At 35.5% G+C, this 26,228-nt stretch overlaps 3 protein-coding genes across 3 annotated transcripts; 1 reads left to right on the top strand and 2 right to left on the bottom strand.

The window, feature by feature from the left end:
• Positions 1-17: 17 nt before the first annotated feature.
• On the bottom strand, positions 18-1,279 carry LOC149416813 (putative receptor-type tyrosine-protein phosphatase mosPTP-1). The gene has a single exon (XM_089640981.1). The coding sequence runs from the start codon at positions 1,277-1,279 to the stop codon at positions 161-163; it is 1,119 nt and encodes a 372-aa protein (XP_089497107.1). The 3' UTR covers positions 18-160.
• A 6-nt stretch (positions 1,280-1,285) lies between these two features.
• Positions 1,286-3,686, bottom strand: LOC149416812 (ubiquinol-cytochrome-c reductase complex assembly factor 2). Its single transcript, XM_089640983.1, has 3 exons — positions 3,592-3,686; positions 3,393-3,465; positions 1,286-1,559 (listed from the first exon to the last, which is right to left on the bottom strand). Exons 2-3 carry the CDS (start codon positions 3,461-3,463, stop codon positions 1,286-1,288), a joined length of 345 nt encoding a protein of 114 aa, XP_089497109.1. The 5' UTR covers positions 3,464-3,465; positions 3,592-3,686.
• A 4,013-nt stretch (positions 3,687-7,699) lies between these two features.
• LOC149416811 (uncharacterized) lies at positions 7,700-22,278 on the top strand. The gene is made up of 7 exons (XM_089640977.1): positions 7,700-7,972; positions 8,455-13,207; positions 13,484-13,678; positions 15,131-15,250; positions 15,734-15,991; positions 19,355-19,546; positions 21,438-22,278. Exons 1-7 carry the CDS (start codon positions 7,857-7,859, stop codon positions 21,513-21,515), a joined length of 5,712 nt encoding a protein of 1,903 aa, XP_089497103.1. The 5' UTR covers positions 7,700-7,856; the 3' UTR covers positions 21,516-22,278.
• The last annotated feature ends 3,950 nt before the right edge of the window (positions 22,279-26,228 follow it).

Here is a 26,228-nt window from a genome sequence, read left to right as displayed (position 1 = left end):
TATAAATTACTTTTAATGGTACTTATTTTGACACCATGACTTTAGTTTTTCAGTACCACTATGTACTACTACTAGTAATGACAAACAAGTTAATTTGTAAGAATAATTCCTGACGTAGAATTCTATCTATGTACACAACACACTATATATACATTGTGAACTATTTGATCTTTATCGCGGCTCTTAATTTGGCAGATCTACTTCTTGGATTTTCTTCTATTTCTGCAAACGAAGGAATAACAACATGTCTAGTCAAAGATTCCCAATTACTTTCCATTAAACAGCTGATTACTTCTTTTTCGTGAATCAGGGAATGATTTGCATATTTCAGCGGAAGAGGGTTTGCGACGTTTTCCACCAAGTTACCCAGAATATGTCTTTTGACAATAGTGTCTTCCAGAGAATGGAAAGAAAGAGTTACTAGGCGGCCGCCAAGCTTTAAATACTTTTGCGCAATTAGCATTCCGTAATTTATTTCGTTGAGTTCATTATTGACAAATATTCTTAAAGCTTGAAAAACTTTTGTAGCGGTATGTGTTGGCCGATTCAATTTATCCACCCTAGTTTCTTCCCCGCAAACCGAATTGATGAGGTCTCCCAATTCTTGGGTTGTTTCCAATTTTCTAAACAAGTACCTAGATTGTACAATAGCACCGGCAATTTGTCTGTAGTTCTTTTCTCCACCATAAACTTTAAAAATTCTCATGAGATCCTCTTCGCTAGCCCTCGCAAGGATGTCCTTAGCTGTTGGTGCATCAGGAAATCTCTGATAGTCCATTCGCATGTCCAGGGGCCCGTTGGTGCTTACGGCAAAACCTCGGGACGGAGTGTTAAACTGCATCGATGAGCATCCAAAATCAAACAAAGCACCGTCAATAGAATTCTGGCCCATGTTCAATGTCTTCAGAAGAGAAGGCACTTCTGAAAACTTTCCCAAAAGAGGAAAAACTCTGTCGGGGTACAATTCCTGCAATTTAAGTGCGTATTCATATCCAATGGGGTCTCTATCTAAAGCTATTACTTTACAGCCCGGAGCTTCCTCCAGAATGGCCTGGGAGTGTCCGCCGGCACCGAAGGTCATATCAATGATTGTTTGTTCTTGTTGGGGTTTAAGAAATTTTAAAACTTGATTTAACATAACTGGAGTATGAGGTTTCTTGTTCTGGACTTTTGGTTCTGCAAATGTTGAGTTTCTGCGTGCATATTGCGCTAAGTTGGTCAACAACTGCTTTGAACCAAATATACTTTTATTTTTAGAGAGAATTTGTAGTTTATTCATTTTCTTCTAATCTTTTTTGGGCAATATATTTGCAAATATGCTTCTCTCTTCTTGCTGAAGATATTCCAAGAAGTCCGAAGAAAGGACCAAATTGCACTCTTGGGCAGTCAAGCCCGTCGATGAATGTGTTTTGGTACGTTTGAACAGATTACTGTGATGATTGCTGATTAATCTGTTCAACGACTCATACTTTTGTTGGCACTCCTTTGAATCTCCAGTAAATCCCTGCTCAGTGTTGAAGGCAGCCTTGATGCACACTCTTATACGATCACCCAGATCTCTGTAATAAACAATACATTCAATAGAATATAATATGATGTTTCATAATAATAAATAAAACTGCGCTGTACGATGCGTCATTAGTATCCAGATCTCCCCTTTCCCTTTCACATCCTGTGAATGCCGTGGACGTGGGACGAATCCGTCGTAAGCAAGTGTCAAACTTTAAACTCGCAAACAAAAAAATAAGATTTGCAGAAACATACAACATGTGCATAAGGAAGTTAGAATTCTGGAGTTAATATTAATATTAGTTAATATCTGTGCAAATTTACAGTTTTTTTGTGGCCATATTGAAAGCAATAAAATATTGCTGCAATCTCTCTTTATCCACTGTGCATTTATTGAACAAGCTAGAAGTGCTAGCCCCGTTCATTATGAGGGCCAATACAAAATCCCCTTAACTGTAAAATACTTTCGGTAAATAATATACAGAAAATAGAGACACACTTAAAAAAAACTTTGCGGTAGTCAGATAATAATGAGAAGTAAGTATTTCAGTTTCCGGAAATGGAAAATAAGTTATTTTGTTCAAATTAAAATCGATTGTTCACTTGGTGACCATTTTTATTGATGAAAAGTTTTAAGGTTTTTCTCTTATATAACCCAACATATGAACCAATGATCCTAAAATAGGTACTTACGTTCTTAGTTTGAGTTTAATTTAAAAAATACATTTAAAAAAATTAGATTATGTTTATGTTATTGCTTTTATATTATAGGGGTGAAGGACTTCAAATTATCGTTTTTTAAACAAAATAAAAAGTTCGGTAAATTTTGGATAGGGCCTGACACGCTTATTACGAATAATTTTTAGAGAAAAACTTTATATTCGCCTTAATTACTATAAAAGAAAACTTTTTGCATTTCGGGCGGCGGAAAATTATGCATTTTGATTTTCAATTGCGTAAAACCAAAATTCACTTCGCGAATCGATGTGGCGACAACGCGCTGCCATTAGGAACGCACTGTTATGTTGGTATCACTGATGCATTAACAAGAGCTAAATACGACCGTTGCTATCTTCGTGGGATACCGAGGTTTGTGTAACATGGTTTGTGATACAAAAGAAAGTGCCCCTTAATAACGCCTGCTCGCGTCAAGGCAAGAAAATCATCCCAGTTTTCAAGTAGTTTACCGGCTACGCTAGGTTTGTGTAACATGGTTTGTGATACAAAAGAAAGGGCTGTATTTCCCTCAATTTTAGAAAAATTAAAGTTTGTTAACATTATAATTCTGTTGTGTTTTCATAATTTCGCGCCAATCCATTTGTATTCCACGAAGTTAGCCATAGTCGTATCTACGCAATGTATCAGGGATACCAACATAACAGTGACGTACCTAATGGCAGCTGATTGCCGCCGCATCGATTCGCGAAGTGAATTTTGGTTAACGCAATTGAAAATTTAAATTCATAATTTTCCGCCGCCCGAAATGCAAAAAGTTTTCTTTTATAGTAATTAAGGCGAATATAAAGTTTTTTTCTAAAAAATATTCGTAATAAGCGTGTCAGGCCCTATCCAAAAATTACCAAAAGTTCATCTTTTTTTTGTATATTTACAGTAATTATTGTTAAAACGAAATATTATTTTTGATAATTGTATATATTAAGAGTTTGTCTAAATAGTAAATATTTACCATGTTGTGTATGTTCTTCTGACTTTTTTTGTACACCTTGTCCAATGGAATTGGATTTTAGAATTTTTTAATTTCAGCTGTATTGATTAAATAATAAAAGTAATAAAATATTCCTACCTTTCAATAAATTTAATTTATTGGGATTAAAAGAAACTACCCAAGTATTAGCGTTTTTGACAGATTAAATTTTACTAACCTGCCCTTTTTCGACGGATCTAGAGGCCACTTTTCTAATAATTTCAAAAAGTTTCTATATTGAGAAGTCATCCCTAAAAGTTAAAAATATCTTATTAAAATATTGTATACATATTTGTTAAAAAGTTATTTACTGTTTAAAGGCTTAGCAAAAAGCCACAAGCTGTTAAATCAATATCCAAGGGTAAATAATAACGAACCTCTTTATAATCATCAATTAAGTTCACGATATTGATTTAAGTTTTGCAGGTTATGGGAGGTGAATTTAGTAGTCCTGACATTTCTACCATAGAAGTTACAGAATACAGAAGAGCATAGATAATAAATAGATATTTTTGTTGTTTGTTTTTGGGGTGTTATGCCGTGTTGCGCTAACTCCTTCTTTAGCCGACGTTTCGGACAGCGTTGCAGTGTCCATCATCAGGGCAGATCCGGTAGATCTGAAGATGTGAACACGGCATAACACCCCAAAAACAAACAACAAAAATGCTTTTGGCCGTGAGAATCTAAAAACTTAAATAAATAGATATGGATATTAGTAGATTAAAGAAGAGATAATTTTTGCGAAGGGAAAAAAAATAATTTTAATAATAATTCGAAAAGAATATTTTTTTTACGCTGTACACATCAAAGCGTTGTATATAACCCCATATCGCTCGCCATACAACCCCTTCAGACCCGTCATATCTATATATATAGAATAGATGATGTGTTATATGTGTGGGCGTGGAGACGGTGATACGCCGTGATCTGCTAGCCAGGCGATATTTGAAAATGATGCCACCCCCAAGAGGGGTCAGATCAGGTCAGATGTGAGCGGTTTATTTATGGGTCAGATCATAGACATATGAATATTAGTAGACCTGCCCTAAGTGATTAAAAGCGTATTATCCCCACTCCCCATACCGGTTCCATTGAGCCGGCTGGGCTCGCGTATGGCCTCAAATGAAATTTGAAAACGTGACGTCATCATTCTTGTGCGAACTATGGTCGAGGCATCATCGGTTCATTTTACGAAATAACACGGCAAAATGTTGACTTGTGATATGAAAACTTGTAAAAATAGATGTGAAAAAGAGAATAAACCCAATTGTCGTATTACATTCCATAAGTAAGCATTATTTTACTTTATTTTAAGCTTATTCACACCGTATTATATGGATCAGTTTTAGAAACATATACTATCACATCACAATGTAGCGATTCTCAAGTGTGCTCATCGTTGTTTACTGGGGTAAGTAAATTATGAAACATTTGTAAAAGTGTCTTAACTAAATACTCTGAAACTAACTACGACTCTGCAAACAGAAGAAATTTACTTTGCCGAATTTGGACTTCGCAAATTAGTTCATAACGTGGCGAGTAATTTGCGCTCCCATGTAAAAATGTCTATTCATTCAAAGCAGATTTTACTTTTAAGAACTAAATGGTGATATTATAATGCGAGATGCCTATTTACTGTCAGATTGATTTATTGACGAATCACAGTCAGCTTAACCCCCTTCGTTCTTCAACAGTTGATTTTACCCCTCGCCATTATCTTCTCGTCTATTAATTCCTATGTCTGTGGGTCAGATCAATTTATGGACGGCCATGATCACGCGACTGTCATCTATCAAGGTGACAGATCCCATTCAAAGAAATGATTTTCCGCTGAAGTTCTACAATTGATCCGAACCCCCCTCCTGAGATTATAGCGTAATGTGACACCTCATCTGCATAGGCCACGGCTAAATAAGGGTTGCTGCGTATAGAGTAATGTGTCTTGGGCTTGAACCTAGAAAGTTCTGAATAGAGCATTAATACGATTTTGTATGAATGGCATTGAAGTCAAATCTAGGACGAAATTGCCTGGCAGCCGTCTTGTATGAAAAAAGGTGTTTTATTTTCAAATTTGTGATGCAATTCTAACCAAGATGCTGAGAAAAACCGAGTGCTGAGAGACCGAGGAGACCCTACGCAGAAAATTAAAGTTTTCTACGGTTTGCAGCGCAGCCATTTAAGAACTTTTGGCGATTTTAGTTAATCAACTCTCTTTTGAATTACACTTGAAGCTAATCGACAAATGTGAACACCCTATCAACAAAGTTGATCCAAGTTTTTGGTCAAGCGACTAATAACACTGGTCAACACATTTTTTGTCCCTTTAACGAAAGTACCCAAATCTGACAGGAAATTTCACGCTGATTTCAGATATGTGATTAGTTTTTTTTCTATCACGTCAGGTTTTTATGGGTTTTAAGTTTTACTAAAATGTGTATTCATTCATATTTATTCGTGAGTTATCATTGATTTTTAGATTTTTTGACCATCCATTCCACTTGGTCATGCTGCAAATATGAAAGAGAACTATGACAACAAGCTGCTGTTAACAAAAAAAATAAATATGTAAAATACGAATGGAAAATATGTGGTGATCTAAAAATAATAGGGCTCCTACTAGGACTGCAAGCGGGATACACAAAATATTGTTGTTTTCTGTGTAAGTGGGACAGCAGAGACAGGAAAAACCATTATGCCAAGAAGGACTGGCCTACTAGAAAGCACCTTAAACCTGGCACGAAGAATTTTCAACATGCTCCCTTAGTAAAATCTAAAGATGTCTTACTTACACCCTTACACGTCAAATTGGGTTTGATGAAAAAATTTGTAAAAGGCTTATCTAAGGATGGAAATGGCATGATTTACTCAAAGCAAAAGTTTCCTAAGTTCAGCGAGGCAAAAATTAAAGAAGGAATATTCGTGGGACCACAAATAAGGGAGATCTTGACTGATCCGAATTTTATAACAGTGTTGAGACCAGTCGAGCTAGCCGCTTGGTCAGCCTTCAAGAATGTTGTCGAGAACTTTCTTGGAACTCATAAAAGTGAAGACCATATCAGCATTGTGTTTGAAATGCTCATGGCCTATAAAATATGGGATGTAACATGTCACTAAAAATATACTTCCTTCACTCTCATTTAAATTTTTTCCCCGAAAATAAGGGAGATGTCAGTGACGAGCACGGCGAACGATTTCACCAGGACATTGTGGCTATGGAAAAGCGATACCAAGGAATGTGGAGTCCATCTATGCTAGCAGACTATTGCTGGACCCTGCAGAGAGACTCTCAAGATACCCAAAAGCGCAAATCAGGAGCAAAAAAAAATAAATAGAATTAGTTTTGAAATTTTGTTAAGTAAGTACCCGTCATACTATGGAAGAATAATGTAAAAAAACTTTGTTAAATAATAAAAAAACCTGACCTATCAAAAAATTTTTTTGATTCATTTCGTGTTTATGGATACTAAATATATATACAAAAATTAGCTATGCTTAAGGGACTGCACTTAAAAAAATAAATGTCGACCAGTGTAATCAACTTTGTTGAAAGGGTGTTCACACTTGTCGATTAGTTGATCAACTAAAATCGCTACGTCTGTTCCCACTATTTCCTGTACTGATCAATGGGATGACGGACTTAGGTATTTTGTATAACTGGCATACAGAGCTCCGGGCCAATAAGGTTCCGTTCTCTTTCATCGTGAGCTTAAATTGGTTGTTGGAAAATTATTTTTGTGAAAAAATTTTTTGCAATGAAAAAATGGTTGCAATTAGAGGGGTAATTTACGTAAGATTTGTTTTTGTTTTTTTATATTGAGTTTTGCCATTTGCATCGTACTGGGCGAGACAATTAATGGACTGGTTAGTATGGGTTTATAATTTATTCTAAAATATCCGAGTTATTATTATTATATTTTCATTTTGTGATTCAATAATAGTTTGTTTAAAGTCATCATTTTTTTAACCAATTTAATTTTTTTACAAAAACTTGTGGTTAGTCTGTCCAGTAAAAGTATTTTTATAAAAAAATTATCCAATAATAACAAAAAAAAGTTTAAACATTTTTAGAAGGTAGGAGATGGGAATGAAACTTTGATTTATCGATTATCAAGCCCGTCGTTCCTCTGGTCAGTAAGCAATCGTTATAAATCGAATGCGAGACCCTGCGCAGAAAAGTTCCACACTGAACTGCCCTGCGGACCGTTTGCCTTACGATAGCGAACTTAATTATCTGCGCAGGGTTTTGCAAGATTCCGTTTGTGCCGATTGCTTACCGACCCGTGGGATGACGGGCTAAGGTATGATTTGCAAGTTTACAGCATACAGATCCGAAACGTTGTGACGTCATATTAATAATTTTGATGATGTGCGATAATATTTCCGTGCCTTGCAGGTGGTTGCTATTTCTCCTTAAACAATTTTTAATTACTTCTATCATAGACAACGTTATCATAGAAAAAAAAACATTTTGTCAAAATATTTCGTTCGTGGAGCAGAATATATCAATTTATTGCATATATTTGTCCGTTTTTAACGCAGATTCTTTGTTTTTGCGGTGATAATATTGTTGGAAATAATAATAATAATGTAATCAAGTAATACTGCTTACAAGCTGCAATTAAGCACATCTCAATTAGCAAAAATGCGTCGTGGGACATATGAAAATCATTGGGATAAGGGGCCCGAAAATTGGGTTAATCACAATCAGCGATTTTCTCGAGGAAATCGTCGCCCAAATTTTCACGGTTTTAACACAAGGTTTGTTAAATTGTATATTTTGGAATGGCTTAATTACACAAGGGTGACAAGATTACAACTCTGTAAATGAGAACATTTCAACTACTCTTTCTTGGTTGACTGTCCATATCTTATTATTTTATTGAATTAATAATAGCGTACCGAATTCGATTATTCCTCCAGTAGCTAATGCTAATATTGAAATAAAAAAATATTAATTTACCCTGTTCCAACTTACTTGATTCCTGGTACTACCTCAGCTTCTGAAAATCAAATTTGATGCAATCATTATGTTTTGTATTGGGAATATCCCAATACACTTAACATTCTACTGTATTGAATTATTTTGCCATACTAATGCTTCATTTGGAAGAATGTTAACAAATAAACTCATATTGTTTTCTTGACACCTCTTATCTTCATTTTAAATTCAAACTGTAAATCGTTTATTTTATGTACCTACTTGTGTTACGGGTTAATTTCATGAAAATAACCTTTTGCAGGACACCCACTCCTCGTTGGAGAAGTGATGGCAACTTTCGACCAGATGGCAATTTTCGACCTGATGGCAACTTTCGACCTGATAGCAACTTTCGATCTGAAGGCAACTTTCGACCAAGAGGTCCAGCGTGGAATCCTTCTTTTCCATCTCCTCAGCAGTTTTCACAACACAATGTGCGCTCCCACACCCCGCCTGGAAACTCCCATCCCACTCACGGCCCACTCGGGCCCCCTCCCAAGCCTCCCATCTGGTGGGGGCCCACTAACTCCCTTCTCCAAACCCCTATTGATGATCTTCACCACCACCTAAAACCTAAACCACCTCAATCAGTTGGTTTACCGTGTGACAATTTGAATGAAACCATAAACACAGTGAAGCAAAAGTTAAGAGAACGTAAAGTGAGTGAAACTAACGTAGATCATATGGGCAGTCCTGTTTCAGACTCTCCCGATGATGGAGTCACTGTGAAAGCTTCCGAAAAGCGTAGAATAGAACATACAAAGTTGCCTTACAAGCCAGCATCCGCTAAGAAGATGGACAAAAAGGAAACCAATACCTGTAAAGTAGCAAGATTGCCTAGTGCGCAACATTCCCCCGCCACTACTTATCAGAAGACTGAATTAATGCGTAGGAAAATTCTCAAGCAATTATTCAGAATGGATAATCCCACTATGAGAAAAATAGTAAATCAACCAATGTCGTCCTCAAAATATGATTTTGCTCTCAACAGTTTGATAAAAGAAACTAGAAGTTCCGATTTCAACAAACTGCGGAGCTTAGCGGAGAAGTCTCTCAGTTTCCAGGCCACCAACGCAGACTCCTTGCAGGGAAAGCAAATAGTGCAGGACACCTTCATGGGCCATCTTGGGACCATGCTGGACATCGACGCTTCAGTGGAGCTCTCCAACATGGATCCTCAAGTCATTGCAGAGCTCAGCAAGGTGCTGCAGGAAGATCTGATGGGGAACTTGAATGAAGAAATGTCCGCAAGTCTTGCCAATGCTGTGCAGGATTCAGTTTCAGAAGATGTCTACTCAACTACTTTGGATTACCCCAATTATTTAAATGACAATCAAAGTGTGCAAAATAACACTTTTGGTTATAATACTTCTGGAAAGACTTATTTCCATGATAATTCCTCAAATCTTTCACTTGAAAATACTACTTTTTCAAATGATAGGAACACAAATAAAAGATATTTGAATACAACAAATCAAATGACACGTTCTACAGATGATGCATACAATGAAGATTATCAGTTTCAGCAAAATTTATCCGAACATAAAACCGAACGTGTTGATTGTTTTTCTAAAAGTGAGAATAATTTTGGTTCCAATCCACATTCTGAATTACTCACTGAAAGTCCTCAGGAAAATTTTACAAAAGATGCATGTGAAGGTGATAACTTCCAAAGAAGCTATTCTGGTTCTAATATGAAGAAGTATTCTAGAAGAAAAAATGAATCGAATTCTCCATCACAATACTTTCCGTGTGATAGTCCCGAAGTTAGTGAGAATAGATATTCTCGGCCAAGAAATGAGTACAGCTCCCAGCATGTGAAGGTGGAGGACAGAGCTAGTGACACTCAACCATCAAGTCTAGCGGATAACAAGCCTTCAATTCAGTATCAACACGGGCACGGGCCATCTCAAGAAACTACCAGAGAGGAATCTTTCCCCAATGGCAGTCACTTCCCTCCACATTCAAAGTCTCCTCTGACACAGAACAGCTTAATGGATATTGCTGCCTTAAACAGCACAACAACAAACAGTTGTTATAACTCCAGTTATGGAAGTGCCATCAAGAGTGAGACTGAGTGCTCAAGTGTTGGCCCTCAGATACCAGCTTTGTGTCCTAAACCTATTGCACCGGTTGCAACAGTTGCAAGAGTCGCAACAGTTGCATCAGTTGCAACAGTCGCAACAGGCACAACAGTTGCACCAGTTGCAACAGTCGCAACAGACACAACAGTCGCAACAGTTGCTACAGTTGCTACAGTTGCTACAGTTGCTACAGTCAGCACCGTGAAACTGGAAAGTCATTTGGGCAAGAGAAAAATCAGCGATTCGCATTCTACACAAAATTCAAACAAAAAACCTGATATATCTGAATGTAGTATATCAGTCCGTAAAGACATATTTCCAGAGGTTCCAATAATAGAACCATCAATTGCAGAAAATAGCAGTTGTGATATGTCTAATTTTTCCCTCGAGAACATGTCTACACCTTTATTCTCTCAACCTTCCCCTGAAAAACTGCCATCTTCTGTATCCCCCCCTCAAAAAATAGTTAAATACTCCGATGAAAAAAAATCAGAATTCTCCACTGAACAATCACCAAAGCCTCCTCCTGCGAAACTGACAAAAACCTCTTGTGAAAAAGTGCCTAAAACATCCAATGATATGTTGTCACACAGTTCCTCTGAACTATTTTCTAAATCCCCCCCTGAAAAGCTAGCCAAATCCTCTAAAGAAAAACTTTCTACACCCTCTCCTGAACTATCACAAAACCCCCCACCCCCACTTGTAAACCTGTCAAAACCCTCTAAAGAAAAACTGCCTGAACAATTAACTAAATTTACCCCTGAACTCATTTCGACATGCAGCCAAACTACATGTGTAATTTTGAAGTCTCAAAGTTCCCAATACATTCCTGCAATTCTCAAAAGTAGTGATGCGTCTTCTCAAGTGTACGAATCATTAATATGTTCCAAGTCTAAAGGGGTACAGTGCGCCAAGCCCAGTGCAAGAGACCGCTCTTGTCAAACCCTCAAGATAGGCGGCCTCTCGCCTACCTTTAATACTGATATTAACAAAACAGATCTTTTGTGTCACAGAGAAACACAAACAGATGAAATTGTTGCAGTTGTCAAAACTGAGACCAGCGATAAGGAGATTGCTAAAATATCTAAAATTAAACCTTTCGAAAAACTCAAAACCCTAGAACAGAATTGTAAACCAGAAGAAGTTTTGGAAAAAATGAGACAAATCGATAATGACATTCAACAATTAATGCAAGAGAAACTTAAACTTTACAACATGCTAGATGTACCGTCTGGAGGAACGGACAATAATTCTTTAGTGCCCTCCAGCTCTAGCTCTAGCAGTGCAAAAGGTAAACAGTTGGAAAAGCTACGCTTCCAGAAATATGATAAGGAGTTGCAGAGGAGAAATCACAATCACAGTAAACCTGTAGATAAACCCAACCTTAAAAGTTCTCCCATTCATAATACCAGAATACCCAAAGCACGTTCATCTAAAGATAAGCCATCTTCGGAAGCTCCATCAAATCACCAAAAAAAGATTGCATCACAAAGTGAGCATCACAAAACCAAAGAAGCGCATGGCAAACATAAAAATAGTAGCAATGAAATCAAAAGTTCTAGTGACGATCACAAAAATATTAGTAGCGAACATAAAAACAATAGTCACGAACATAAAAATAAAAATGTTTCCAACAGTGCTTTAAAATCTAAAAGTAAACCCACTCCTCTGAGAAGCGATAGAAATAAACACAGTGTAAAGAAGAATATTAGTGATAAGCCGGAAGTGGAATACAGTAACTGTAGTGCTAATAATATTATTCCCGGAAAAGATATAAACAATTGCAAAAGTGATTTAGTAAAAGGCCATGTAGATTTGTGCAATAATGTGGCTTCCGAGGTAGGCAATGGGCTCGGCAGTCTTGAAGTTAAGAGCGATACCAAGTATGTGGACGCAGCTGGCTGCCCACTCCCTCTGGATTGTAATTTTGTTGTGTTTGAAGAAATTGTTGTAAAGAGTGAAGATGACCATTTTAATGATCCAAGTAGTAGTGCAGAATCCCGTACTGTAAGTAAGAGCAAAAAGAAACCTGATGTACATAAAAAAGATAGAACATTAAGAAGTGGAAATAGTAGTAGCAAATTAGACAAAAGTGACTGTGATAAGGTAGTTGTAAAACCTAGTATTACAAAATTACCTCCTGCTTTACCCACTATCAAAATCCGCAGAAAGAGAACCTGCAGTACGAGCCCTCAGTCTCAAAATAAGGCTAGCCCATTATTCAATTTAATTTCTCAACTGAACGATACAGATGAAGATTGTGACTTTGAAATCAGTCCCCAAAAGGAGTTGAAATCTTCACCGGGAACATCAAATAAAAGTGATTGCACTGAACCTACAGACCTGGAAGCAATCGAGAAGGTCCCGAATGCCGAAGGTCCTGAATGCAATTCCGCAAATACGGAAGAAATCCCTAAGTACGACTTGGTAGACTGTCGAGTATATTTAGAGCGTTTGGATGCAAATAAAATTGTCACACCAGTTCACGAATTAAAAGTAACAACAAATTCTGACAGTGTTTGTGCCCCTCTAAAAGATTTTGAGGAAAACTATGATCCAACCATAATGAACGATGAGACATTGTTTGTAACCAAAGGGTATGGTAATGACGATGATTGTATATCGTTAGAGCAGTTGGATGCGGTTCAGTTTGATGACTTCTGCGACCCTGATGGACCCAGTATAATTGGGAACATCCAAGTGAACGACTCTTTCAGCATTATAGACCAGTGGGACTCGAAGCTCTTTGAAGATGTATCTCTTCTCGAGGATCGTGAAATTTTTTCAGACAAAAATTTAATGGATGGCTTTAGTACTAATACAGAACCTGATAACCCTTCTCAAGAAAAAAGTAATTCAACGCAAAGTGAGGGAAATGCTTTTCTGCCGATAAATTGTACAAGTCATACTGACGCTATTATCGCGCTAAAGGTATGAAAATAAATTATATTGACAGTATTATTGCATGCTCATTATTTATATTTTATTTGATTGAACCATTTTTAATTATTGCAGCTCCAACCCAATTAATGAATTCCGATTAATATTTAAATACTGTTTACAATAAAAAACAATTACGACAAGCCACAAAGTTAATGCTTTTTACAAATACGTAAATACTGTTTATTTATTTATTTATTGAACTTACATCCAAACCATGTCTTTAAGAAGTGCAAATATTAATAAGTTGTTCATATTCCCTTTTAGTGTGTTGGAGACAACTTCCTGGCAGCGTCACTGGATGGCAATGTTTACTATTACTGTGGACTAAAAGGAACCGTGCTAAAGACCATGGCCGTATCCGAGGGGGCCGTCACATGTCTGACCATAAAGCCAGGAAGATCCTCATCACTTGTCTACACTGGATCCCTGGATTCTACTTTACGCTGTTTTAATTTTAAGGTATGATCATTTATTAACCCCTCAGGCCTCTGGCATATCGACATTTATATTTCTTCAAGATGCTCTCAGAAAGTCAGACATTGTGTGTATCCCCATTTCTCAATAAAAACCAAATAAATGGGATATTTATGAATGTATCCAAAAACTAAAACACTGTTTTTGAAAGGTGATGAAACACACTTTCAAATTGTATTATTAGAAATAAATATAGAATATTTGATGTATAAAAATTTTGACATCAAACATAAAAAGTTTTAAAAATTGTCCACCTTCCGTTTTTTCATCTAAACAATGATTAAAAAAAATGCATATTTCGCTAGACAAATGTATTATAAACATTATTGCCAACTAACTGTTTTTCATATAAAAATAATTAATAAAAAATTCATAAAGTTTCAGAAATTTTTCTCAAATTGCGGTCGGAACCTTTGGTTCCATAGAGATGTACACTTTAATTCTTCTGTGGTTAACTTTTGAAATTTGAATATAAAGCAAGGTGTTTTCTCTTATGTTATGTCTTTCTTCTGTATGTTTTACCACTATACATTTTTCCTATAAAATGTTATGTTTTTCTTCTATTATTTCGCTTTATAACTTACCTCTTGTATATTTTGAATGTTTACAAAAATTAATGTATTAAAAAAACTTGAACAAATTTACAATTTATAATTCACAGAAATGACCATGTACAATGTGACCTTAGAACGGGGCCCCCCAGTAAGGTCACATTATTTTCAACAAATATAAAAAATAATAATGTTTAGATCATATTTGTAACCATGACAGAAGGGAGATACAATTTCTATTAGATCATGTGAGCTGTTTCAAGGGACTGAAAAAACAAAACTTTTATCTGAGTGTAAATTTATGCTGATTTTGCTGTATACATTATTATGTATTTAAAAATAGGAGTTACTGACTGCATGTTTTTGAGTTCAGCCATCTTGAGGCTAGAAGAGGGTAATTATCATGTTGTTAAGCTTCTCAGCTTATTACCTTTTGATATAAAGCTGAAACGCACTTAAAATCTGCGTTTAACGGGGACCTTTCAACTGTCAAAAAATTGAAAGGCGCTGATTGGCCATTTGATGACTTTGTCACTCATGGCAGTCCTTAATATCCAACAGTCTGTAAACTCTATCAGATGTAAAGTTATTTATAACTAGCTGTACCCCGCCACGTGTTGCTGTGGCTCAGTCTGTAGATGGAGAAACAATAACGTGTGTGGCTTTTACATCCAACAGATGACACTATTTTTCAAAAAAACATGTTTGTACCTTTCACAGGTGATATCTATATAATATAGGTATAAAAAAAACAGACACGTATTCAAATGCAACGTTGTGTTAACATTTCAAAGCAATCGATGAAGAACTTTCGGAGATTTAAGATTTGAACAAACAAACACTTTTAGTTATATTGAATATATCGTGTTGTATATTATTGTTCTAGACTGGACAGAAGGTCCAGAAGGATATTGATGTCGGGGGTGGAATTCAAAGCATGTTCCTTGAATGGAAGACCCTATACATAGGCACGCAAGCTGGCTTTGTGGTTCAATTTGACATTGAGGTATGAAAAATCTTCAAGAAATAATGTTATATAATGCATCCTTGAGTTGTAAAGCTTTGTGCTGGAGCTACGCATTCATTCATTTTCATTGTGGATAAAGTTCATTAAACTTTACAGACTTTGAATGAATATTTAATATTTTAGTAGAGAATCTCACTAATCTGGCACTATCTGAGTCAGGGTCAGAGGTTTGAACCCGATTTGAATATGAGAGTACAATAGTTGTTGATAAGAGATTATTTTGGTAAATATGTAAAAAACATTTTTTTTTTTAACATTATGTACTTGTAAAAGTTGACTAACTTAAAAAATAGTAATGAATTATTTTCTAATTGCTTTACGGTAATCCGCCACCATCAAATGTTTTATATTGAGCCGGATTAGTGCGATACTGCTTGAATGATGCTCGTTTTTAATGAAATATCACAAAACTGCGCTATAGAAATGCAATGTTATTATTATTATTGGTTGAAATACTTTCAGAAAGGTACCGTGTTTTCTGAGAGAACCCTAAAGTTCTCCGATAACTCGATTCTGGCCTTACACGCCATCAAGGAGGGTCCCAGGAAGGTGCTGCTGATAGCGTCACGGTCTCAGGAAGTGACGGTGAAGGATGCTGCCACTGGACTGTTGTTGCGGAGTTTCCACGGACCCAACAACACAGTGTACAGCCTCCTCTTTGATTTGGGAAAGGTCTACTGTGGCACAAGTGGTGCGGAAGTGCAAGTTTTCGATTTTGCAGTAAGTATAATAAGTGGTTAATTTTTCTTGTAGTTTTTAACAAAGAACACATTTCAGTGGAGAATATTCGTGGAAGAGGCCAAATCCCGCCCGCACATGTAGTGCCATGATGATGATGAGACATGATTTGTGCCCACTAAATTCCACTAGTCAACCACACTCGTGAATAATTATTGCTGAAACAATTAACCCTTTGCACTCCTGTGCCGATTGTTTGTCAACACCGTATTTCTTCCGCCAATTCCTTTGTCGAGTCGTGTTCGACATTACATTGTGCAATTTCTAATATAATTTAAACTAAAAAAAAATTTCTTCCAAATGCTTTGTTAGGCTGGAAATTCGACGCGTATGACGGTTAAGTGTTGTTGCTCGCTGACCGTCAGTTATGTGATGATGCTGAAGTGCCGCGCCGACATCGTCCAAATACAGTCATCTTCAATTAATTTAGTCGCTTTTATCAATGTATTCGTCAAAGACTGCCTCACACACTTCAAGTCAACATTTTAACTAAGCATATCGATCTATTTATAAATTACTAGAAAAGTCTCAACAAGGAGGTAGTGAGCACATTGGTAGGCCGATGGTATGCAAGGTATGCAGTGCATAGCAACCCGCGCACCGCTGACCGTGAGTGTTCCACTGCAGCTCTTCATTCAGCTATATATTTCCAGCCTAATACATAAATACATATTATATTTGTATGTTGTGAATTTGACAATGTGTGTTGTAGTGCGCGGTAAACATCAGTCGACATTATTTATTTGTAGTATGTGTTCCACTAATTCAAGGTTTAATGGATACTTTTATGATGTGTTTGTTTTCAAAAGTTTATTTATATTATTATGTTTTCAATTTATTTCTTCTAATAAGAAAGAATACATTTCACAATATTTATTTATTTAAACGCCTTTTGTCCTTTTATATACATACCAATGGAAAAAATTAATTAAACAGAATATTAATACATACATACTACTTAAAATAATTCTATATCATAATAACAATAACATTATACCAAACTGATAAAGTTATAGATTATTGCATATATGCATGTATATTTGCTTTATATTAGCTTACCCATACACACATAATGTGAAGTGAAGCACATAAAGAAAAACTACGCAATTAAAAAAATAAAGATATAAATTGATAAAAAATTAACTAAATATACAGTGGAACGTCTCATAACGGGCACCTCCTATAACGAGTAATTTGCATAATGAGAAAAACAGATGATGAAAGAAATGCTCCCTTAACCAGCGACATTTAGCATAACGAGTGACGCAGAAAGGGCAAGTCACGTCTTCACGTCACTCACTTGTGAGCCAAGACTTCCGCGCCAGTGCGTTAGTCTCTGGTTAGCACTCGTTCCACACATTTTACCAAACTTGTGTTCAGACATTATTTGTGATTTTGCTGTGCTAAGTTTAATAACCCATGCAAAAATGTCCCTGAAGAAAAGACCTAAAGAAGACAGCCAAAGAGAATAAATGTAACTGTAGAAATAAAACGTTAAATCATTGAAAAGCGAGAACGAGGTGTGACGGTGGCTGATCTAGCGAGCACATTCAATCGGTCTACATCAATGATTGCACTATCGTATTGCAAGAACAAGGATAAAATTAAGAAGATAGATGCAACATCACTCTGTTACTCCAGCCTATGGACAAGCAGATTATTTCTAACTTTAAGAAACTCCACTAAAACACTCGTCGAGCGTTGTTTTGAGGTGACTGAAGGGACTTACTTGTCTCAAGATTATTAACAAGGCGTGGGAAGGGATTACCAAGAGGACTCTCACTTCTGCTTGGAAGAAGCTTTGGCCAAAGAGCGTTGTCGAATGAGATTTCGAGGTGTTTGAAACAGTACCCGTGGAGTTTACAGTTCACGAGATTGTGTTTTTGGCCAATACCATGGGACTGGAGGTGGATAAAAACTATATTAATGAGCTTGTGGAAGAGCACAGTCAAGAGCTGACCACTGACGAGCTTATGGAGTTGCATTTTATTTCACAGCAAGAAGTTATGTAAGAGAGTTTGTTAGTGGATGAGGAGGAGTAGCAGAGCAACAGTCTTCTGGCGCAATAAGAGAAACGCTGAAAGCATGGATAACTGTTGCATCGTACATTGAGAAGCATCACCTCAATAAGGAGGTGGCTATGCGATCTTCAAATTTATTCAATGATAATGCTGTGAAAAATTTTCATAAAATTTTGAAGCGTTGGCAGAAACATATGTTTCTAGACAGCTTTCTAGTAAAAAATAATTAATTATTTGTCATAAATTCCCAAACAATAAACTAGTTATTTTGATTTATTTTTTGCAAATCGAAATCGCATTCCAGATTTTTATGCTCCTTAACAATTTATAAGTATATATGAATAGCGAAAAAAAAAAGTATTATTTATTGGTATGGAACGCATTATAGTATTTTACATTGATTTATATGGGAAAAATTGTGTCTGTTAACGAGTGTTTCGCATAACAAGTAAGATTCTGGAATGAATTAAGCTCGTTATCAATCATAATTGTTTTTCATGAAAATGTATCCTACGAAAATAAGTAATGATTATATAAAAAAAATTAAAATTGGGAATGATTCCCAATGAATGGGAATAACCGACAAAACTGAGGTATGTATGTCGTCACGCGTACTGAATTCACAAATTTCTTATTTTCGTAGGATACATTTTCATGAAAAAAAATTACCTTGTGAAAAATCACAGGGTGTAACTTGACTTGTGGGGGCAACTGCTGTGTGGAAGAAAATTCTGTTCTTCAATGGAATTTTTTTTTTTTGTATAATATTATAAATATTTTATATGAAAAAGAAATGGTTAAGACACAATAATTACTATTAATAACTTACTTTTACTATACATATAAGTATTGAGTTACAATTTTTTATAAAAAAACAGCAACCAAATCAACCTAAATAAAGTCCGATACTTAGGTTATTCCCTTTTGACAAAGAGCACTCTCTTCCCAATCCTCTTATTTCTAGTACCTCCTCCACTCGAGTTCAGACCATTTTTTCCAACTCTATGTGAGAGCCTAATATATTTGTAAAAATACTGCCCTGAAGAAGCTACGGTTGTAGTATAAAAAATCAAAGTGGTTTTTACTAAGTTATTGTTAATAACTAATCATTTGTCTAAATTCTTCACACAATCAGTTCCAATTTTGAAATTGACACTTAAATTCCAAACAAATTTGAGTTCATTGAACAGATTTCACGAGGATGCATAACGCACAACAGACAACCGAAATTAGTTTGTTTCATATCGACTTGATGTGTCTACTTGCATCGAAAATTCATTTATTTACCTCTTTTTCGAGCTAAAAAGTGAGCCTTTTCTTTCAGAGTGGAGATATAGTTGGAACCCACAAGGGTGGCAAAGGAGCCGTGTGCCTGCAGATGTACCGGGGTCTGCTGTTCACTGGCTGCTATGACGGGGTGATTTACGTATTTAAGAAAAGCGATTGTAACAACCCCATCGCCTCCATACCCGGCCCGGGGAAGATGCTTCTAGCGATGGCCATAGTCAATAATAAGGTGAGAAGGAAAAATGTTTACCATAATGGGGCTGACACACTTACGCTATACTCTCGTATATGCTGAAATAGGCCAAGCGTGAGCGAACAATACGCTGAAATAGGCCGAGCCATGAGAGTATAGCGTGGTCTATCACAGACATGAATCAGACATCTATTCATCGAAGCAGGATAAACTCTCAAATGTTGAAGTTTTCTCATGAAATTTTAATGATTTTTTCTGTCTGAAACTCAAGCTCAACGCAACTATTTTTAGCTCGCCATGTCATTTCCAACATGAGCTTTAGTATGTCAGGATTTGTTAAATAAGAATTACATTTCTGATCTACTGAGAGAAAAAATAAATTCCTGTTGTGTAGTAAAAACTATTCTGTAATAACATTATTTATTATTCTTTTGTAGGTATGTATAATTTTTTCTTTTTAAAATTATTTCCTTCAATTTTGAATAAATGTCATGAGTCGTGGAGTTGGCTCTTAAAATTTCTATTGGTTTTTGATACATTATCACTAAGTATTTGATATAAATTGAAATAAAATTATTTAATTAAATTTTAACAATATCTCTCAAGTAAAAATAAATGCCGCCGGCGGGGATTGAATCCGCAGCCTTTTGATTTCCGGTCAGCTGCTCTAAACTACTTAGCTACGTCGGCTTATTGCAAACCCGCCAAATAATAATTTGTTATCCTTCGTGTTTTGCGTAAAAAACCTTATCTTATAAACATCAATTTATCATAAAAAAATTATAAATTAACTTATCACCAAAAAAAATTCATACAAAATGTTTTTTTCAATTCGAAATTCGTAATACGAAATTTATTTTTGTCCGTGCATCAAAATTTTTTTGTGTAATACGAAATAATCGATTTTTGCGAAAATAAATTATATGATTTCGTAAAATATGAATCTGATAGCCAGATGTGGTGGTAAAAATCTGTAAAATGTATTCTGCATGTTTGTACATCGTCCTAATTCATATTATTAACTTGTAATTCTTAATCAAGTTACGCTGGAAAGACGTATTTTTTTAAATTTATAATATCGGATATCTGAGTTTGAAGGACTGAATGTAATCGATTGCGAAATTTCAATTTTTGAAAAATTTATTGTATTTTTACGAATTAACTTAGAAGATCTGAATTGAAAGCGCCGGCTGCGATGGAAATCGGCTGCGATATTTCTGCGGAAAAATGTTGTATTTTTATGAATTTACTTTGAATAAATGAACTTGCAAGGGCCGACCGCAGCGTTATCATTATCTGCGGAAATTCGATTTACAGAGGAATAAGTCATATTATTATGAATTTACTCCAAACAACTCCTACCTTAATCTGAAGGGGAGGACGAGGAACTCGATTTTTTTTTTTTTTGAATTACAAGGGAATTTGTTAATTCGAAATTTGATTTGTGGATGTCATGTGGATTTTGAATTAACGGGGTTCTACTGTATACCCTAAGTACGGATTGTTTCACAGAATTTGAAAAATTATAACAGAACTTGAATAGAACCTTAACAGAACTTGAAAATGAACTTGAAATTTGATGAATTGTTATTCTGTGAAACAAGCCGTCCGTAATATTTTTCGCTAAATATCAAAAGAATGTTATATACAGGGTGCTAAGGAATGTACTTAACTTACTTTAACCAGTGATCCCTGACATTATTTGGCATAAATTAATATTACTTTTATGTTCAAGGTGTTTCATACAGTTATTTGTGACTACAAATCTTTAGTTTCCAAAAACTCCAAAACACATAATATTAAAGAATGTTAAATTATAAAGTGAACGAAAGCAACACATGTAGATTGGCATTGTAATTTAGTTAAGTTGGGTAAAGGGAGAAAGCTCACGAATCAGGTGTAATCAATTGTATTATTGTGATTTCAGATCATCGCTGGATGTAAGGATAAATCCCTCTCCGTGTGGCCTCTGCCAAAGGAAGTCACTAGCTTATTTGAATTATAGAGAAAGTGTTGTGGAGTAGGTGAAATTAATCATTATTTATCGTGACTTTGAAACAGAATTAAAAACGGAAATCTTTTGCAAATGTCCAGTTATTTTGTGTTATGGAGAATAATAATTTCTGACACTCCAGATTTCATGACGTGATAAAACTGTGAATCTGAAATGGTCTTATTCAATACTGTTATTTCTTATTTAAACCAAAATGTATCAGTATGTTTCCTAGAGTCTCAAGAATGTATGTTTATTTAACGCAAGAAGGATATATAATCTGAAGAGTTTTTCCTTTTATCGGTTTTGTACAGTTATGTCGTACTATTGTGTAAATAATTCTAAAAAGATGCAATAAAACTATTTTTTTATACTGTTTACTGTACGTTTATATTGTAAATAGAAATTAGTTATTGTTTATAAATTTTACATTCAACACCAATGTTACTACCAACAATCTAAATTATATTGACAAAGTGCAGAATCCAGGATATAATAATATGTAGTAGAATGTTTACTAACTATTTGGGGGAGGTTGACTTTTGTCATCTCAAGATTGAATTGGAAGTTTTTAAAGGAAACCTCAGAACTTATATTAATTTCTTTAGTTTCTTTTCAGTTTGCTGTTTAGGTAATCAACATTCTACTGTGATTGTTCAATAAATAATATTTTTGTGGTTTTTTTTGGTCGTAATATATTCTGGTACATAATTCAAGTACTCTACTTAAGTTATAATACTTCTTATCCTTTTTATTGATTGGAGGCGTGCTTTTGTGAAAGCATTTAAGTAATATATTACATTCGTTGAGAATAAAGAAAATACAAAAAACTCCTTTTTTATTGAAGACTTTCGTCGAGGAATGGTTTTGATTGTTGCTTATGTTGATTTTGAAACTTGACCAAATGGATAAATCCGTTTTTATTAACTCTTCGGGTGCTGGAAGTGCCTATCGGCAACGAAAAATTTATACCCACTTTTCAGATTTTGCATCGTAAAATGAAATCAGATGAACCAGCGGCGACGAATGAACTCTTATTTATTTAAATGAAAATAATTAACTTCGTAAACCACTATTTTAATAAAAACTACCGTATTATTATTGTTTTGATAATTCTTATTAAAATGGTAGTTAGAAAGTTCATTATTTTTATTTAATCAAAATGATGCCACAGAGTGAATTTAAAATAAATAATTGAAGATCTTTTTGGAAATTTATTTTACGGTCAATTATGATGTCAGTTCAATCAGTAATATAAAATGTGGAAGTGTAAAGTAAGAATGATGTGTACTGTTTGATTTAAAATATTTTATTGTAACACCTCACTGGAGAACATTTACCGGTAAAATTTCGATCGCGCTGGCCTCACTTATTATGAATATTTTTTAGATAAAACCTTTAGATTCACCTTAATTACTGTACGACACAACTTTTTGCATTCGGGGCGGTGGAAAATATTGCAATAAAAATTTCAATTACGTAAAATTAAAATTAGCTTTCGTTTTGTGAAACGAGACTGTCCATTTTCAAACTTAATTGTCAAATGTCATTTGTTTTGTTGGTATTTCTGTTACTATAGGGCGAAACAAACGACTAGAAGTGGCTAAGACATAATCGCGCGGGCGTTTTTTTTAATGTTAAAAAATTCCGTCAAATTAGTATTTACCTAATATACATGCATTGTGTGCGTTGTGATTGAAATTTATTAGCTGGATTTTATTTTTTTACGTTCAAATTTTATTTAAGTTAACTATTTCTGCGATGTTGAGCGGCTACGCTAAGTTTGTGTAACATGGTTTATGATGAAAAAGAAAATGCCCCCTTTATACCGCCTGCTCGCGTCAAGGCAAGAAGAACATACCAGTTTCAATTAGTTTAGCGGCTACGCTAGGTTTGTGTAACATGGTTTGTGATTCAAAAGAAAGTGTCCCTTTTATACCGCCTGCTCACGTCAAGGCAAGAAAAACATCCCAGTTTTCAATTAGTTTAGCGGCTACGCTAGGTTTGTGTATCATGGTTTTTGAGATATATATATATATACCATGTTACACAAACCTAGCGTAGCCGCTAAACTAATTGATAACTGGGATGTTTTTCTTGCCTTGACGCGAGCAGGCGGTATTAAGGGGACACTTTCTTTTGAATCACAAACCATGTTACACAAACCTAGCGTAGCCGCTAAACTACTTGAAAACTGGGATGTTTTTCTTGCCTTGACGCGAGCAGGCGCTATAAAGGGGGCACTTTCTTTTGTATCACAAACCATGTTATACAAACCTAGCGTAGCCGCTAAACTACTTGAAAACTGGGATGTTTTTCTTGCCTTGACGCGAGCAGGCGCTATAAAGGGGGCACTTTCTTTTGTATCACAAACCATGTTACACAAACCTAGCGTAGCCGCTAAACTACTTGAAAACTGGGATATTTTTCTTGCCTTGACGCGAGCAGGCTCTATAAAGCCTGTATTTATAAAGATATTTTTAATGCTTATTAAGCGTGTCCCGGTTTTGCAAATATTTATTGTCTAACCTATTTTAAATTTGAAACAAAATAGGTTTTCAGACTTCCAACATGATTCTAGTGCCTCAGTTCGACTCTGAAGTGATTCTAAAAAGGTTTGTTTACATTATATTATTACAAATTATGTAGGTAGTGTTTTTATACGAATCATTTATGTATCCGCATGAAGTCGGCTACGATTGTCTAGCATCTAGCTCCTAGCTCTTCGTAAAGTGTCAGGAATACCAACATAACAAAATGTCAGCGAGTGTTAGAAATGGAGGCCGACCGTTGCCGCGTCGCCGATTTCGTTTGCGAGAGTAGATTTTAATTTTACGTAATTGAAATTTTTATTGCAATATTTTCCACCGCCCCAAATGCAAAAAGTTGTGTTATACAGTAATTAAGGTGAATCTAAAGGTTTTATCTAAAAAATATTCATAATAAGCGAGGCCAGCGCGATCGAAATTTTACCCAATTTTTTTCCATGGTATCCATATCCATTTTCATGTGGTGTGAATGAAGGGAGTGGTATTTGAATTATTGCATTTTCAAACAGAAGTGAAAAGCACTGCAGGTGATTTTTTTCCATGGTATCTCCAGTAGGGGTAGGTATGCGGTATGGGTGGAGGAAGTGAAATATGAATTATTTCATTTACAAACAGGCAGAAAAAGCACTGCATGAGTGCTAATGCATCAAAGAATCCGGTTCCTTGTAACCATAAATAAACCATTCTCCTTGTAACCATAAATCAACTCTTGTAACCGGGACAGGAATATCCATAAATAAACCACTCTCGGAATATCGACCATCAGTGTTGCCAACGGATCTTGGCCTAATGTCGCCGTTTTTCAAACATTTAGCAGCCGAATTTCAGTTGCAGTAATTCTAATGAACTCGCATAAATTCTACCCACAAATATTCTACGTGAGCTTGATTCCCCCTTTATTATTCGAAATCCATGGGGGGGGGGTTTTTAGAGCCATGGGGAGGGGGGGGGGGGTTGTTGCAGAATTACGCTGAAAAAAAAATTAAAAATTTTCATTTCAATTTTTTATTATTTGTAATTTGGCTGATTTAAATAACTTGTCTCTGAAGTAGCCTAATAGGCGACCAGTCGCCTTTTAGATTTTTTCGTCGCCGATTCTCGTTCTGAGTAGCCTAAATGGCGATAAATCGCCTTTGTTGGCAACACTGTCGACCATCTCTAATCTTTACGCTTATCTATGGCTGGGTTGTCAATTGTCATCATGGTACATCTATGGTATGCTCTATCCAGGGGGGGTCGACTCCGACCTAAATTTTGGTCCTAGAATGGTGGCGGTTTGGTGACGTCATAGCAATATTTAAAATGCCAATATCCAATAGGAACACTTTGAACGCCATAGAAGAACTGAGTTGTATAAAATGGGATATCTGTGGTAACAAAAGTCAAAAGTCAAAACACCACATGTTTATGGTTATATTCATGGTTCTTCGCCGACGTAAATATTTGTGAAAAGTGAAAGTAGATTTGTTAAAATGCCTCGCTAATTTCGCTGTAGTGTCGAAAGCTGTGAGGATGTTGTTTCAGTGCGACACGACAATAACGAGAGTCTGTTTCGGGAATGTGCGTGGAGAATTGGCAGAATAGATTATATTTATTACCCGATTTTGGCAAATTATGCACATGTTTGTAGTTCGCATTTTGCAAAAGAATTAAAAACGACGTGGCTCGTTGAAAAAAGATGCTTTGCCGACCCTTAATCTTCCAGATATCGGAATATATCGGGATTTACCTGGTGCACAAGGGACCCGGGATGTTAACCAAAATGCAGGTGCGAATCTCCCTCTGTTTGTTTAATGTTTCTAATGTAACTTATCATTAACTTTATTTATTATTAGAGAGATAGAATGGAAGAATAGACGTTGATTTGAGTCGTTATTATGATAAAGATATTCATTCAATAGAATTATTATTTCTTCAAAGCCAGCAACTGAATTACGGATATAATATTCTATGTTTTGTTTGAGTAATGTGATGTTTATTTATTTCAGATTTCTTCCCTGAACCCAGCAGCGGGCTCATTGCTGCCAAAATGGACGTAGAAGCGTATACCTTCATACGCTTCTATATACAACTGTTTTATTTTTCTCTAAATGAAATAATATTCTAATATTCTGTTTTGGTGTGTTAACATTTTAATCTCATTTAAAATGTGTTTTGTGTTTACACAAGCTTGTAT

The sequence above is a fragment of the Hesperophylax consimilis genome, chromosome 16 (genome assembly GCF_061612785.1).
Source record: "Hesperophylax consimilis isolate HC1 chromosome 16, BYU_Hcon_1.0, whole genome shotgun sequence".
Lineage (NCBI taxonomy): Eukaryota > Metazoa > Arthropoda > Insecta > Trichoptera > Limnephilidae > Hesperophylax > Hesperophylax consimilis.
The sequence above is the reverse complement of the archived record's forward strand: the minus strand, read 5'-3'. Positions and strand labels throughout refer to the sequence as shown.

Coding starts and splice junctions, on each gene's coding strand:
- LOC149416813 (XM_089640981.1), bottom strand. CDS start 1,279: ATGAATAAACTACAAATTCTCTCTAAAAATAAAAGTATATTTGGTTCA.
- LOC149416812 (XM_089640983.1), bottom strand. CDS start 3,463: ATGACTTCTCAATATAGAAACTTTTTGAAATTATTAGAAAAGTGGCCT. Junction 1,560..3,392: donor GATCCGTCGAAAAAGGGCAG/GTTAGTAAAATT, acceptor TGTTTATTACAG/AGATCTGGGTGATCGTATAA.
- LOC149416811 (XM_089640977.1), top strand. CDS start 7,857: ATGCGTCGTGGGACATATGAAAATCATTGGGATAAGGGGCCCGAAAAT. Junction 15,992..19,354: donor TGCAAGTTTTCGATTTTGCA/GTAAGTATAATA, acceptor CTTTTCTTTCAG/AGTGGAGATATAGTTGGAAC. Junction 19,547..21,437: donor TGGCCATAGTCAATAATAAG/GTGAGAAGGAAA, acceptor TTGTGATTTCAG/ATCATCGCTGGATGTAAGGA.